The sequence below is a fragment of the Panicum virgatum genome, chromosome 3K (genome assembly GCF_016808335.1).
Source record: "Panicum virgatum strain AP13 chromosome 3K, P.virgatum_v5, whole genome shotgun sequence".
In the NCBI taxonomy this organism is placed as follows: domain Eukaryota; kingdom Viridiplantae; phylum Streptophyta; class Magnoliopsida; order Poales; family Poaceae; genus Panicum; species Panicum virgatum.
This window is the reverse complement of record NC_053138.1, coordinates 54,751,992-54,768,285: the sequence shown is the minus strand read 5'-3', so window position 1 is coordinate 54,768,285 and position 16,294 is coordinate 54,751,992. Positions and strand designations below refer to the sequence as shown.

The 16,294-nt window shown below is 50.2% G+C and overlaps 2 protein-coding genes across 2 annotated transcripts; both read left to right on the top strand.

Moving 5' to 3' along the window:
• The first annotated feature begins 2,045 nt into the window (after positions 1–2,045).
• On the top strand, positions 2,046–6,463 carry LOC120699696 (respiratory burst oxidase homolog protein B-like). The gene is made up of 8 exons (XM_039983732.1): positions 2,046–2,278; positions 2,839–3,388; positions 3,498–3,657; positions 3,826–3,874; positions 4,010–4,123; positions 4,230–5,048; positions 5,168–5,382; positions 5,470–6,463. Exons 2-8 carry the CDS (start codon positions 2,863–2,865, stop codon positions 6,233–6,235), a joined length of 2,649 nt encoding a protein of 882 aa, XP_039839666.1. The 5' UTR covers positions 2,046–2,278; positions 2,839–2,862; the 3' UTR covers positions 6,236–6,463.
• Positions 6,464–15,289: 8,826 nt separating this feature from the next.
• On the top strand, positions 15,290–16,011 carry LOC120699695. The gene is made up of 2 exons (XM_039983731.1): positions 15,290–15,772; positions 15,877–16,011. Exons 1-2 carry the CDS (start codon positions 15,379–15,381, stop codon positions 15,978–15,980), a joined length of 498 nt encoding a protein of 165 aa, XP_039839665.1. The 5' UTR covers positions 15,290–15,378; the 3' UTR covers positions 15,981–16,011.
• Positions 16,012–16,294: the final 283 nt, after the last annotated feature.

The following is a 16,294-nucleotide window of genomic DNA, read 5'->3' as shown; positions in this document are numbered from 1 at the left end:
TGCTAGGCATCTAGGTAACGGCAAAAATCTATATTAGAAAAAAAATTAAAACCAGGAATAATCGTGGAACGGATACGATCGAGCAAAAGAGATCAGGACACGTAATGAACCTGGTAACACACACTATCTCTCTCTCATGCCAAAAGAGTGTTTAATTAATTTATAAGGTTTTCCAGGATCTTGTGATATTATATATCCTACGGCAGAGCACAACCTTAGTAACTTGTTCTCCCACGTGATCTGCTGTCCCTCCGTTTCAAATTATAAGTCGTTTGACTATTTTAACTCTAAGTTTGACCACACATCTTATTCATAAATTTGTTCAAAATATCACTTCTTTTGACGTGGTTTGCTTTATCAATACAAGTTTTTCAAGATTGACTTAATTTGATTATGTTTGCACAAATTTTTTTGAATGAGACGAGTGGTCAAATTTAAAGTCAAGAAGTCAAATGATCTACAATTTGAAACATACGAAGTATTTATCACACACAGGGGTGGGATGACGCCGGCCGCTCCACACGGCCGGGCGGTCGGTCGGTCGATCTCTATCTCTCCTTGAGCTGCTCTGCTCCGCGCTCTCCCAGCATCCACGCAGCATCATCATATCCATGCGGCGCCAAAAACAAGCTTAGGAACTCCCAAGCCCCAGCAATGGTGACTGCCGATTGCAATCCGGATACTAGTTAACGAATGAATCTCACTTGTCTAAAAAAGAAAGAAAGATGGCACAGATAGCTTCACTAGTTTCCGAGGCAACGCCCCCGGGATTTGATGTTCTCCTGCTGCTTCATACATTCATGTGTATGTGTCAAGATGGTTGACCATGAACATAACCGTACCCCTTGGTCACTCCGAGGCGTAGCTAGCTTCCCGGCAGGAGGTTTAGTGCAGCAAGCATGTGTCTTAGCATGCTAATGCTAATGATGGAACTCGACACACGCACGCACGGTCCATTCCTTTTTTTAGAGAGAGAGAGAGAGAGAGAGAGAGAGAGAGCCGGAGAGAGAGCAGCAGAGGCGACGAACGCAGGAACAGAGTTTCCGCGGTGCCGTGCGCTCTCTCCGGTCTCCACGCGGAAACAAGGAGCAGGAGGGGCAGGCGCGGATCCGGTTTCCCCGGCCCTGCGCCGTGCCACCCACTCACACCCACCGTTGCGCCACTTGCGCATTTTGCCCAACCATATGGAGACCATATGATGAGGCTTACGAGCCTAAAACTTTTTGCCTTACAGCAGCTGCCCAGCCTTCAGCCTCTCTCGTCTGGCTCCTTTGTTGGATGCAGCTAGCACGACAGATGGAAGTCGTCCAAGTGGTTCGTTTCTTAGTTAACCGTGGTGACAGCGACAAGATGCTTTATCGCCTTACGTTAACGACGACGGGTAGGAAGAATTCCAACACATCATGGTAGTACATCTTCTCCTCGCCAAGAATCTTTCCGCATCTTTCGAAAACTCAACGGTTTTTTGTGCCCAACCTAGAGACGCTTCAAAGAATTTTGAATGGTGGAATGTGTGTAAGCCTCCCTCGCAATCCAAGCCGGAGAACGAGGTCGCAGAGGTTCGGACTTTATAAGAGCAATAAACGAAAATGAGAGGTGAAAAAAAAGAGGAAGTAGAGAATGGGCTCTGATTTTCCTGCAGTCACGCGACGCGCTACAAAGATTCATCAGTGGCTTGTTTTTTTTTCTGTAATACTGATACTCCAATTATTTAAGCCTTTTAGCATCGGAGGGGAAGAACGCAGTAGTTAAATAAAGTCGTCCGAAGTACAGAGCTCATGTGGCAAAAAGGACCTAAATCTCCTCGTCACCAACCGCACCGCACCACACCACCCCGGAATGCTAAAAACCGCTGCAGAGCGCTTCACTGGTCTCAGTTTCCACGGCGGCGCCCAATCATTCCCGGCTGCCGCCGGATTCCGTGGCCAACCTTGGGGGCGCCCCCTGTATCGCCCCTCCTCGCCGCGCTGTCCGCCTGTCCCCCCTTCTTGGCGCCTTCCCTTTCCCTTTGACTCGTGCCCGCCTCTGTCCCGGCCCAACAGCTAGTCTGACGAGCCGATCCATACATGTCGCCATCTCCTTCGCTGGTGCTAGTCTGCTACAGGAGCGAGCGAGCTAGCTAGCTCCTCTACCAAATCTTCCCTTCCCTGCCCTCGTCTATATATCCCGGGACGCGTTCTTGGTCCCCTGGATATCTCGGCACCAGCATTCTTCTTCCACTGTGTTCTTGGAGCCCGTCCAGATCATTCAGGGTCGGATTCAGGTTGCTTTGCTCAAGGTGAGCGAGTGGCAGCTACATGAATCCATCGCCGTTTTGCTTTCAGTTTTTCCATCGGCTGCGTGTGGATTCTCCGCGTTCGATTGGGTTCTGAGTCCTGGTTATTTTCAAGTCCTTTTTGTGTTGACAATCTCGATCTGTTCCGTTCATGGTGGAAAGTGCTGCCAGCATTTCCTTCAAAAAGAAAAAGTGCTGCCAGCAACTGCTCGGAGAATGTGATGTCACTTGACATTATTTCTTGACAGTAACAGAACGTCGTCGTCGTGCATTTCTTATCTGCATGCGCTAGGTAGCTTTGTTGTTGTTGTTCTTGTCACCCTTTAGCATCTGAAATGCTTTGTTGTTGTTGTCACACTTAGCATCTGAAATGCTGAGGAAGAACAACTTGGCGCAGATGTTTTCGTTTTGCTGAATCTTGCGTTGCGATCCGAATTGTTGCAGCAGTGTCAGCCTTTCTCTGTTCCTTTTGAAAAGTGATGCACGCTAGTGAGCTTCGTGATCCTGAGTGGTGAGTGCTCTTGGCCGGTGCTGATGTCCCTCGCCGCCGCGGCGCCTTGCAGGACCGGAGCTTCATTCGAGCGGGCATGTCGGGCCAGGCCGGGAGCGGCGGCGGCGGCGGCGGGCCACCGCCGGCGGCGTCGGCGTACAGGAGCCCGTCCACGGACGGCAAGCGCCGGAGCACGCGGTTCAAGGACGAGGACGAGTACGTCGAGGTCACGCTCGACGTCCGGGGCGACGGCGACGGCGCCGTCGCCGTCCGCAGCGTCAAGGGCGTCGCCGCCCCGGACGCGCAGGGGGCGGCGCTCCTGGGCGGCCCGGCTCCGGCTCCGGCGCCCGGCCCCGGCGGGCTGTCGTCCAAGCTCCGGGCTCTCCGGCGCATCGCGTCGGGGAGCACGCGCGCCGCCGGGGTGCCGCTCTCGGCGCTGCTCCGCGGGGACCGGCCCGCCGCCAGGCTCGACCGGAGCGTCACCGGCGCCGCCAGCGCGCTCCGGGGGCTCCAGTTCCTCAACCAGGCCGCCGTCACCGAGGGGTGGCCCGAGGTCGAGAAGCGCTTCCACCGCCTCGCCGTCGACGGCTTCCTCCTCCGCTCCCGCTTCGGCCAGTGCATCGGTGAGCTGCACGCCTCGCCATTCTTTCTTTCAATTTCTCTCTCAACTCTGAACAGCTTGGACTTGGAGGGGAAAAAACAGAAAAAGATGAACATTTCTGAGTGGTGCAGGGATGGTTGGATCCGAGGAGTTCGCCGTGCAGATCTTCGACTCCCTTGCGCGGCGAAGAGGGATCACCGCGCAGGTGCTCACCAAGGAGCAGCTCCGGGAGTTCTGGGAGCAGCTCTCTGATCCAGGATTCGATGCCAAGCTTCGGACCTTCTTTGACATGTATGAGTTCAGTTTAATTCAAGTCACAACTTTTTGTACTAGTAAAGTGCATTCATCCCAAATTGTGCCAAATTTGGCACTGAAGCTTGCAAATATTATATTATTTATATGCCCAAAGGTCCAAAGTATGTTGATGTCTGAACTTGCTCTGTTCTGAATTTGTTGCAGGGTTGACAAGAATGCTGATGGCCAGATCACTGAAGAGGAGCTCAAAGAGGTAATGAACCAATCAATGAAAATGGCTTATGGAAACAAACATCTCGTTATTCGATTAGCCTGATTCATTCTGAACATCTCGTTATTTCAGTCAAGAATCTCAACTCTGAACATTCTGAATTTCTTGCACCATCAGGTCCTCACTCTGACCGCCTCCGCGAACAAGCTGTCCAAGATCCTCGAGCGCGTCGACGAGTACACCGCCCTGATCATGGAGGAGCTCGATCCCGATAACCTCGGCTACATTGAGGTCTGCTCCATACACACTCTTCCCTTCCAATTGTAGCACTGCATCAGTTCGGCATGGTTCAGTGCACTGACATTGTTCGTCTCAAATTTTGTTCTGAAACAAACAGATTGCAAACCTGGAGTCCCTGCTGCTGCTGCCGCCGTCGCAGGCGCAATCCCGCCTGCTGACGCACAGCTCCAACATCAGCCAGCTGATCAGCCAGAGGCTGGCGCCGGCGCCCGACCGCAACCCGCTCCGGCGCGCCGCCCGGAGCCTCCTCTACTTCCTCGAGGACAACTGGAAGCGCGTCTGGGTGGTGGCGCTGTGGCTGGCCATCAACGCCGGCCTCTTCGCCTGGAAGTTCGCCGCGTACCGGCGCCACCCGACGTTCGACGTCATGGGCTACTGCGTGTGCGTCGCCAAGGGCGGCGCCGAGACGACCAAGTTCAACATGGCCGTCATCCTCCTCCCCGTGTGCCGGAACACCATCACCTGGCTCCGCTCCCGGACCCGGCTCGGCGCCGCCGTCCCCTTCAACGACAACATCAACTTCCACAAGGTGGTCGCCGGCGGCGTGGCCGTCGGCGTGGCGCTGCACGCGGTGACGCACCTGACGTGCGACTTCCCGCGGCTGCTCCACGCCAGCGCCGCCGCGTACGAGCCGATGAAGGCCTACTTCGGCCAGCGGCGGATCCCCAACTACTGGTGGTTCGTCAAGGGCGTGGAGGGCGTCACCGGGGTGATCATGGTGGTGCTCATGGCCGTCGCCTACACGCTGGCGCACCCCTGGTTCCGCCGGGGGAAGCTCAGCGAGGGCAACCCGCTGCGGCGGCTCAGCGGGTTCAACATGTTCTGGTACTCCCACCACCTCTTCGTCATCGTCTACATAGCCTTCGTCGTCCACGGCGTCAGCCTCTACATCAACCGGACCTGGTACAAGCAGACGGTAATCTCTAATTTGGGAATTCGGTTCATTTCTCAGCAATCAGATTGGGAAAAAAATGTACTAGTTCATGTTTGTGTTCTGACAATGCAAGATCTGTGTTGAAATGTGAAAAAATTCAGACATGGATGTACCTCGCCATCCCCCTGCTGCTGTACGCCGGCGAGCGGCTCCTCCGGGCGCTGAGGTCCCACGGGCTGACCACGGTGAGGGTCGAGAAGGTGGCCGTGTACCCGGGGAACGTGATCGCCATCCACATGAGCAAGCCGCACGGGTTCAGCTACAAGAGCGGGCAGTACATCTACGTCAACTGCGGCGAGGTCTCGCCGTTCGAGTGGTAATAGCCATAGCCGGCCGGCCGGCCGTCCTCTCGGATTGCGCCATGGATGGGGATGGTTGGTTAATTCATTCTCGATCGCTGCAGGCACCCGTTCACCATCACCTCGGCGCCCGGCGACGACTACCTGAGCATGCACATCCGGTGCCGCGGCGACTGGACGACCAGCTTCCGCGCGCTCTTCTCGCAGGTGTGCCGGCCCCCGGCCGCCGGGCAGAGCGGCCTCCTCCGCGGCGACGACCTGTCCGCGACCGCCGGCAAGCTCCCGAAGCTGCTGATCGACGGGCCCTACGGCGCCCCCGCGCAGGACTACCGCAAGTACGACGTGCTCCTCCTCATCGGGCTCGGCATCGGCGCCACCCCGCTCATCAGCATCGTCAAGGACGTGCTCAACCACATCTCCGGCGCCGGCGAGCTGCCGGACCCGGCGTTCCTGACGCGGCGGGTCTACTTCTACTGGTGCACGCGGGAGGAAGGGTCCTTCGAGTGGTTCCGCGGCGTGATGGACGAGGTGGTGGAGCGCGACGCCGGCGGCGACGTGGTGGAGCTCCACAACCACTGCACCAGCGTGTACGGCGAGGGCGACGCCCGGTCGGCGCTGCTGGTGATGCTGCAGGCGCTGCACCACGCCAAGAGCGGCGTCGACGTCGTGTCCGGGACGCGGGTGCGCACCCACTTCGCGCGCCCCTGCTGGCGGGACGTCTTCAAGCGGGTGGCCTGCGCCCACCAGGGCCAGCGCGTCGGCGTCTTCTTCTGCGGCGACCAGAAGCTCACGCCGGAGCTCCGCCGCCTCTCGCAGGACTTCTCGCACAAGACCACCACCAAGTTCGTCTTCCACAAGGAGAACTTCTAGGAGCGAATTAAATCGGCAGCAACTGCTGATGCACAACACAACACACCACAAAAACGTGTATATATATGTTGGATTATTGGTAGTGTGTTTTCTAGTTTTTTTCTTAATTTATTATTGGTATAGGACAGTACTACTCACATACAAACATATATATGGTGCCTTTTGTTTTTCTTTTGAAAATGGATAGTACGTAGGCCATTTATATATAGCACTGCACTTTTGTGGCCCTTTGCTTGTTTATTTATGCTACTCAATTGCACAATTTGTCGGTGTTTATCGCCAAGTCTGCTCAGTGATACCCTTAGTAGTAGAGTTTGTAGGTAGGTATCGACGGCTCTGGAACTCGATGGTGTAAGGAACACAAAGATTTAGACAGGTTCGGACCGCGAGTTGCGTAATACCCTACGTCCTGTGTAGTGGTTTGTATTGCCTTAGGTGTAGATGTGTTTCGAGGGGGTCCCTGCCCGCCATTATATAACCGGGGGGACAGGGTTACATGAAAAGTCCTAGCTGAGCACAGTTGGAATCCTTCTACAACACGATCAGGTAGTTTCCTTGTACTGCAGCTAGGACTATGCCTATTAGGGTAGTTACAAAAGAGGTAAGATACATCCATGAGCTATCTCTTACTCTAGAAGATTCAATGCATGTGAGCAGTCCCGCTGTCCCGGGTCTGACAAGCCCCCGAGCCCTTCGTAGCCGAGTCCTGCAGGTGTCAAGTACTTGGACGGCGTCTTCGAGTACTTCAAATAGTCAGAACATCCTTCTGGTTGCTTCTGAGTCTTCCTTCTGATGCGTCGAGTAGTCCTCCAAGTACTCGTAGTTGCTCCGAGGCTGTGAGGTGCTCAAGCCCCGAAATCTTGATCATATATGGCGCACGAAGTACTCGCGCTCCATATGGAGTAGCCCCCGAGCCTTAGGTTGAATCATAGAATCAGGCTGAGGGTCACTTCAGTCTTTTTTCCTTCTTTAATTTTCAAAAAATTTGAAAAATAAATCTCTGATGCACATATCCCACAGCCCCGGGTCTTGAATTTAAATCCCTCCATTTAGATTTAAGAATCAATGTAAACTCGTGGCAAAAACTGAAAATTTCTCTGAAAAGGAAAGAATCCGTTGGCATCCCAAATATTCACAAAATTACCCCTGAAGACCGTATAAAGCCAGTTGAAAGCCTCCAAGGGTTTTACCCCTTGAACTCCTGGCCACCGTCAAACTCAGATTCACATTTGACTCTTCTCAGTCAAAATCCAAAAGCCCCTCTCGTAGCCCCCGAGCTAAAACTCGTGACTGTGAGATGGCTCCCAAGAAGAACAAGTCTAAGATTAAAGAGGGAACGATCGCCAATATATCCATAGGTTGGCGTAAAAGCAAGATGTCTGAATCACTGATCCGGGAGTTGGAGAGTATGGGTCTCCTCCAAGAGCAGGGCGTGAGCCAATGGCGCACTGGTGAAGGAGAAGATTACCCTATGGAAGGTACTCTTGAGACCATTATGTTTCGCGATTTTGTAGAACGTGGTCTCACTCTTCCCGTGTCAGAATTTTTCTATAGACTTCTTCAGTTTTGGGGAATTCAATTACACCATCTCACTCCCCAATCCATCTTGCATCTTTCAATTTTCACTCATTTCTGTGAGGCATTCATTGGAATTCTCCCCCATTTTCATCTTTTCCAATATTTCTTCTTCCTTGTTCCAATCCCTAATGCCACCAATCCCGCCGTCGTCGGGGGATTTGAATTGGTACTCCGCCCTGAGAACCGAGGCGAGTACTTGGCTTATGATCCGGCGGGTCAAGGAGCCGAATGGAAGAAATTCTGGTTCCATGTTGGGAACTTTGAATCCCCACTTCCAGAAAGGACTGCTGGTGCCCTCCAAGTCCAGGAGAGCTGGTCAAGTAGAGGACCTGGTGCCAAGCAAATTGAAGCCATTCTTCGTGTGGTTGCCATTATTAATAAAAAAGGAGTCACTGGAGATCATGTGGTCTTCTCATTTATCAGTCGCTGTACGCAGCCTCTCTAGCTGCGAAAACATCCTGCCTTTAGATATGAAGGTATGCAGGATCCCACTAGGATGTCCTAAGAACCAATGGCTCAGTCTGATGTAGTAAAGAGATGCTGCGAAGTACTCGATAACTTTGACAAGTCTTTGACGCTTCCAACACTCTTCTCGGCACAAAATCCTCCCAAAAATGCTTGGGTACGTGCTTTGGATACCATGTCGAGTACTTATAGTTAACCATTTTTTGATCTTCTGACTAAGTATTGGCTTCTTTCTGCAGAAGAATTATAAATCCTGGTATTGTATGCCTCCGACTTCTGCAAATGCTGATTCTGACGACAGCAAGAAACGGAAGGTGGCTCCCGGATCAATGTTGCAGGGGAAAGTTCCTCGTCTTGATGCCTCCGACTTCTGCAAATGCTGATTCTGATGACATCTCGTTTGCCTCAGCTTTCTTATTCAGAATCTTGCTTGGCTAGGATCCAACATCTTTCACCACATGAGAAAGATCAAGTCCAAGACTTTCGCAACTAGGTGTCGAGTGGTTCGGAAGGAACTAGTCGATCAGCCCCTGATTCTCCTGTAATTGGGTTGATTGAGAGCCCGGCTGCCGGTTTCCCGTGTGCAGACACATCTAAGAAACCAAGCGAACCAAGCCCTGAAACATCTGATACTCCTGCGGCTGCTGAAGGAGCCTTCAAAGCTTGTGGATCTAGGAGTAGTGGAGCAGAAGGGTCAAAAGGTCCTTCCGTTCGATTGGTACCATTCCAGTCTATGCCTCAGTCCGCCCAGGAAGAGTTGGGAAATGAACTGTTTGATGATCCACTGTTGTCTTTAGACAACATGAAGAAACTTGCAGATTGTATGCAGTGGAGCTTTAAATTTACCAAGGTGAGTCTTCTGCCACTACTTGTCTTTATCGAGTAGTTGTTGATGTCTGACCAGATTCGCCTTGTATGTCTCAGGATGTAGCCAATCGATCTTTCTTGAAGTCTCTTGCTTTATATAAGACTGTAGACAATCGGAAGATCTTAGAGGAGTAAAAGGCCATTATTGCCAAATGACTGGATGAAACCCTTGCTGCTCGGAACAAAATTTATGAAGCAAGTCAGCAGCATCATCTAGAGATTTGTGGCATGAAGCGCAAGATTAAGAACCTTGAGGAAGAAAGATCAAAACTTCAAGAAGAAAATTCCAGGCTTCAGAAGCAATTGCAGACTGCCCAAGCCTGTAAGCACTTGATCTTTTGTCCTGATTTTGCTTTGTCATATCAATTTCTGAGATATCTTCCCATCAGGTTCTCCGGAAGACCATACTCGACTAATAGCAGCAGCTCAAGCCCTTGTAGATGTGGTTGATATTGAAGAGGAGTCGTCAAGTAGCAAGTCCTTGGTGGAGCGCTTGGAAGAAGCTCTCCAGAAAATTTTTGATGTCATGACGGCTACTTCCAAGAATTATCTAACCCATATGATAGGAGTTGTCAAGTCATACTTGCCTCAGTTTAATTTAGCTCCGATAGCTAAAGGAATAGCTCCCAGTTGCTCTGATGAGAAATTCCGAGAATATTGTAAGGAATCAGAAGTGATTGCGGAGGAAATTCTGAAGAACATGACAGAGTAGACTGCTTGTAACAACTCTTATAATATTCAGCGAGCTCTTGTCGTTGTTCATAGCTTGTACCCTGTTAGTGTGTCTTCAGAAGCATAATCAGATACCGTAGGATAAGTATGAACTAGTCGATAAGTCGAGTAGAATATCCGCATGGAGTAATCCTTAACGTTAATCAGTTAGGATGAATCCCGTCGGACTATCCAAATAGAAAAAACTTGTAAAGATATCCATAAACTACTCGATCAGGCGAGTAGTGTGTCCTTACCAAGGACTGGAGTAATCCGTAAGACAAAACTGTTAGGTACAAACCCCGTCGGGTTGCCCAAGACATAAATGTCATAGGGATATCCAAGGCTTACTTGAGCGAGGCAAGTAAGGTGTCTAACTTGTAGACTGGAGTAACTACTAAGATTGACCTGTTAGGGCGAACCCCGTCGGGTTGCCCAAGATGGACAAAATACAGTAGTATCCATAACATACTCGAGCGAGCGAGTAGTTTTGCCTTTATAGCAAGGCTGGAGTTCCTTATAGTTGACCTGTGAGGATGAACTCCGTCGAGTTACCCAAAATGAACAACTAGTAAAGGTATCCATACACCTTCTCGAGCTAGGCGAGTAGGTTGGGCCCTTATATTAAGGGAAAGGATGCGGCTTGTGTAGTTATCTTGATGGAAAACTATGTAAGCTTATCCTGAACTGGTTATGCCGTCAAATTGCCTTTAATGTAGTCGATATGTCAATAAGGATCCTCACTTTATTAAGGAAATCAACTGACACCACTAAGCTGCTTGGATCAAGGATAAAACTTGCGCAAGTGCTCGATGTTCCAGGAATTTGGTACCTCATCGCCATCTGCATCAGTGATTCTGTATGAACCTGGTCTTATAACCTTAGTTACGATGAAGGGACCTTCCCATCTGGAATTTAACTTGTGCAGTCCTGTCTCATTCTGAATCCGGCGAAGTACTAGATCTCTAATGTTGAAGGATCTTTGCTGGACGTTGCGATCATGATAGCGTCTGACTCTTTGAAGATATCTAGCCGATTGAGTTAAGGCGTTGACTCTGGCCTCTTCGACTGAATCTAACTCCAGTTGTCAAGCTTCATCTGCTTCTCCTTCTTGATAGGCCTCTACTCTTGGGGATCTCCACATGATATCAGTGGGTAGTATAGCCTCTGACCCATAGGTAAGGAAGAAAGGAGATTGTCCAGTTGCTTTGCTAGACTGGGTTCGCAGCCCCCAGACTACATGAGGTAGTTCTTGAATCCATTTGCCACCTTTCTTGGTGTTGGCATAATAGAGTCTTTTCTTCAAGCCATCGAGTACTAAACCATTAATGCGCTCAACTTATCCATTTGCCCGAGGATGAGCTACTGAAGCATATTTGACCTCAATACAGGAGTTGTCACAGAAATCCCAAAAAGATTGTGACGTGAAGTTAGAGCCAAGATCTGTAATAATGGTGTGAGGAAAACCAAACCGATGGATAATGTTGGAGATGAAGTCCACTGTTCTATCTGATGAGATCTTGACAATGGACTTGTACTCGATCCACTTGGTGAACTTGTCGACTGCCACCAGCACATGATTGAATCCTTCTAGAGCGACGGTTAATGGTCCGATCATGTCCAAACTCCAACAGGCGAACGACCATGATGGAGGGATTGTTATCAAGTTATGTGCTGGGACGTGAGTCTTTTTGCCGAAGAATTGGCAGCCAGGACACCGTCTGACCAGGTCTTCTGCGTCCGAGACAGCTGTTGGCCAGAAGAATCCTGACCTATACGCCTTGCCGACTAGTGTCCTTGATGCAGCGTGATTGCCGCAAACTCCTTCGTGTATTTCACGGAGGATATCTTTGCCTTCTTCAAGGGTAACACACTTCATGAGGATGTCTGAAGCAGAGCGCTTGTATAGGTTGTTGCCGACGAGGACGAAACCCTTGCTGCGTCTGGTGATGCGGGCAGCTTCAGCGCTTTTAGGATCAATATGTGGTGGAAGCTTGAATTCCTTGATGAAATCAATAAACTGAGTCCGCCAATCTTCATCAATCATCAGCACTTCTCTGACTGTGGCCGGGAGTTTCATGCCAGTGGCTTGTTGGCTTTGTTCCTTGACTGATGGGTGGTGAAGTTCATGGACAAAAACTCCTAGTGGAACAGCTGCTCGAGTGGACCCAAGTTTGGAGAGGACATCAGCTCCCACATTGTTGTTGCGGTCGACATGGTGGATTTCCAATCCTGAGATCTTGTTTTCGAGCTTTCTGATTTCTGCAACGTATGCGTCCATTGTATCCTTGTTGACGTCCCATTCTTTATTGACTTGTTGAACGACGAGTAGAGAATCACCGTAGACAAGTAGTCGCTTGATGCCGAGAGATACTGCTAGTCGGAGGCCGTGTAGCAATGCCTCGTATTCAGCTTCATTGTTGGAGACCTTGAACAAAATTTGGAACACATACTTCAATTATTCTCCCTTGGGGGAGATGAACAAAACTCCTGCGCCACCTCCATCGATCTTGAGTGAGCCATCGAAGTATATCACCCAATGTTCTAGAATGTTCTGGGGTGCTAGAATTTGATTTTCTCGCCATTCAGCCAAGAAGTCGACTAGTGCCTGTGACTAGATTGCTGTTCTTGGCTTGAAGTTGATTTCCAAAGCTCCTAGTTCAACTGCCCACTTTGAGATTCGTCCAGTGACATCCCGATTGTTGAGAATATCCCCCAATGGGAAGTCAGTTATGACTGAGATCTTGTATTCATCGAAGTAATGCCGGAGCTTCCTGGAGGTGATTAGAATCCCATAAAGAAGTTTCTAAATTGATGGATATCTAACCTTTGATTCAGAGAGTACTTCGTTGATGAAGTAATCTGGTCTCTGAACACCGTAAGCATGCCCTTCCTCCGGGCGTTCGACTACTATCGCCGTACTGATTACATGGGTAGTCGCAGCGATGTAGAGGAGTAATTCCTCACCGGGTAGTGGAGCTATTAGAATCGGCGGTGACAGGAGATGTTGCTTGAGATTCTCGAGAGCTTCCGCGGCTTCTGTAGTCCACTCAAATTTATCTTGTCGCTTTAGGAGTTTGAAGAAGGGTAATCCCCATTCGCCAAGCCTGGACAAAAATCGATTCGAGGCTGCCATACAGCCTGTAAGCTCTTGGACGTCCTTGATGGTAGCTGGGGCATCCATGGCCATGATGGCATTGATCTTCTCTGGGTTAGATTCAATTCCTCGGTTGCTAACGATGAATCCGAGTAGTTTTCCAAAAGGTACTCCAAAGACGCACTTAGTTGGGTTGAGCTTCCAGCGGAATTTTCGGAGGCTGTTGAAGGTCTCTTCCAGGTCAGTAATGAATTGATCCTGGGTCTTCGTTTTGACAACGACGTCGTCAACATAGGCTTCAACATTGTGATGTAGCTGATCGGAGAAGCACAACTGTATCGCACGCTAGTAAGTAGCGCCAGCGTTCTTCAACCCGAAGGATATGGTCTTATAGGCGTATGCCCCGTAAGGGGTGATGAAGGCCGTCTTGATTTGGTCTTCTTCTTTTAGGGTGATCTGATGATACCCTGAATGGCAGTCGAGGAAGGATAACATGACACATCCTGCTGTCGAGTCGATTACTTGATCGATACGTGGTAGCTCGAAAGGATCCTTTGGGCAATGCTTGTTTAGATCATTGTAGTCGACGCACATCCTCCACTCGTTGTTGTTCTTCTTCTGGACGAGCACAGGGTTGGCCAACCAATCAGGGTGGTAGACTTCCTTGATGAACCCAGCTACAAGTAGTTTTGCCAGCTCTTTCTTGATGGCTTCTCGCTTGTCCGGTAAGAACCGCCGTAACTGTTGTTTTTTTGGAGTTGCTTTAGGGTCTACCTTCAAGGCATGCTCGATCAACTCCTTGGGCACCCCTGGCATATCCGCTGGTTTCCACACGAATACATCTCGGTTGGCCCTAAGGAAGTTGACGAGCTCGAGTTCCTATTTGTCACCCAGTCCTGCTCCGATGATGGCTGTTTTGGAGTCGTCTCCCTCTTGTAGCTGGATAATCTTGGTGCCCACATCACTGGTCGGTTTAACTGATGATTGGGTTGGCTTCTTGGAAGGCATCGACTCCTTGAGTGAGAGTTCCTTAGCAACAGCAAGTATTTCGCTGACAGAACTAGGGACCCGGGTTGTGGCGGCATGATCAATTGCTTCATTGTCGCACTTGAAAGATTTAAGGAGGTCTCCACGTAGTGAAAGGACTCCTGAGTTGCCTGACATCTTGAGAAGCAGGTAAGCATAGTGCGGTACTGCCATGAATTTGGCTAGTGCAGGTCTTCCCAAGATGGCATGGTAGGAAGATTCGAAGTCGGCAACTTCGAATTTGATGTATTCTGTCCGGAAGTTTTGTTCTGTACCAAATGTGACTGGGAGAGTAACCGAGCCAATTGGCGTAGAGGAATTTCCGGGGACGATGCCGTAGAACCCCTGTTCCACTAGGCGCTCGCCTAGGCGCGATTCCGCGCGACTAGTCCGTAGTCAACGGCCGTCGCCTGGCCTAGGGGGCTAGTTGGGGTCCTAGGCGGGCGCAGCGCCTAGGCAGCGCTCGACGGCGACTCGGCGCCGATTCGTTGGGCGCAGACGCTGTAGGCGGCACGTAGGCGGGTGGCCCAGCTATGCGGGTGTTTTTTCGGCCGCTGCGGAAGTGCGCGCGCACATGGCGTCGAGCGCGGGAAGCCGAGAACAATTGAGGCCGCGCGCGGGAAGGATAAGAGCCGCCCAGACATTTCCCGCTCCCAAACGCCGCTCCTGCCTGAAGGTCCACCCGCCGGCTTTGCTCCTCCCCGCCTGAAGGTCCACCCGCCGGCTCTGCTCCTCCCCGCCTGAAGGCCCACACACCGGCGCTGCTCCTCCTCGCCTGGGAAGTTCCACCCGCTGGCGCTGCTCCTCCAAGCCTGGGAAGCTCCGCCGGCCGCACTGCTCCTTGAACCTCCTCCCCGCTGCACTGCTCCAGCCTCCAAGTCTGCAAGGTCCTCACCGCCGACGGCCTCATCCTGCTCCAAGGTCAGTCCCCTCCCCTGCTCCTAGGCTGACAGAGTATTATGTTGTTGGTGGCAAGTGCTGCTCCTAGGCTGAGAGCATTATGTTGTTTGTATAGAAATGCATGTTTATGTCCTTGTTTTAGCACTGCTTATTTACAGCAAATAGAGAGCACTCATGTTTATGTCAGATCTAAGAGCACTCATGTTCATGTTTATGTCCTTGTTCTGTGAGCACTCATGTGTACAGAGGCTTAATTGTGGTGTTTTTGTGATTTGAAATTGCTCTGAATGATGAATGAATCACTTATTTGAGTTATTTCAATGCATGCCCATTGCCTAACTATAGGATGCCGAAATAAGAGAATGCACAAGCTGATGGAGCCAGCACTAAGGTAGTGAATCTCTTGAAAAGGAACTCAGATGATGTTGGATGGGAGAATGGTGTTCTTGTTGATGCTAACAACAAGGACAAGGTCAGGTGCAACCTTTGTAATAAGGAGATGAGGGGAGGGATTTATAGGCTGAAGCAGCATTTGGCTCATGAAGGAAAGAATGTGACTAAATGTCCAGCTAGAACACAGCAGGCTTCGGAGGCTAAAGCAAAGTGCAAGAAAGCACTAGAAGATGCAAAAAGGAAGAGGGAGGAGAAGACTGTCCGTGAGCTAGAACTTAGAGCGAAAGTGGATGTGTCTAGGGTTGGAGAGTCAGAGGAAGTCACTTGTGTTGGTAGTTCACAGCCTCACAAATTAGGACCTATTGACAAATGGACACGTGCTATTGATCCTACAACTACCAAGACTGAGTCTTTAAAGCAACAGCAGCTGAACAACGAACTTTGGAAAGAAAGATCAAATGAGGTGTACAAGTATATTGCAAGATGGGTCTATAATCATGGTAAATTACTACTATACTAATCTGTATTTGCATTTTAAAATTCATTAGCTGTTGTTATTCCTGTACTGAACACAAATTTGGCTTCTTTTTTTATACATTTGCAGCAATACCTTTCAATGCATGTGACAATGATGACTTCAAGCAAATGTGTGAAGCAATTGGACAGTTTGGACCTGGATTTCAGCCTCCAAGTGATGATTTACTGTGAGAGAAATTGCTGGAACAAGAATATGCAAGAACCAAGAGTTCGATGCAGGAACGTCAAGGTGAGAAGTTGAAAAATGGGTGCTCTGTTATGACCGATGCTTGGTCAGATAGGAAGAGGAGAAGCATAATGAATCTGTGCACTAATTGTGCTGAAGGAACTGAATTCATCAGCTCAAAAGAGATGTCAGATATGTCACACACAAGTGAAGTCATCTTTGAACCAGTGGACAAAGAAATTGAAGACTTGGGTCCAGAAAATGTGGTGCAAGTAGTGACCGACAATGCCACTAACAACATGGGAGCAAAGAAGCTATT

Excerpts from the sequence above, each read along its gene's own strand:
- LOC120699696 (XM_039983732.1), top strand. The coding sequence starts at position 2,863 with ATGTCGGGCCAGGCCGGGAGCGGCGGCGGCGGCGGCGGGCCACCGCCG. Across the intron at positions 3,389-3,497 it reads CCGCTTCGGCCAGTGCATCG|GGATGGTTGGATCCGAGGAG; the intron begins GTGAGCTGCACG and ends TGAGTGGTGCAG. Across the intron at positions 4,124-4,229 it reads ATAACCTCGGCTACATTGAG|ATTGCAAACCTGGAGTCCCT; the intron begins GTCTGCTCCATA and ends TGAAACAAACAG.
- LOC120699695 (XM_039983731.1), top strand. The coding sequence starts at position 15,379 with ATGAGGGGAGGGATTTATAGGCTGAAGCAGCATTTGGCTCATGAAGGA. Across the intron at positions 15,773-15,876 it reads AAGATGGGTCTATAATCATG|CAATACCTTTCAATGCATGT; the intron begins GTAAATTACTAC and ends ATACATTTGCAG.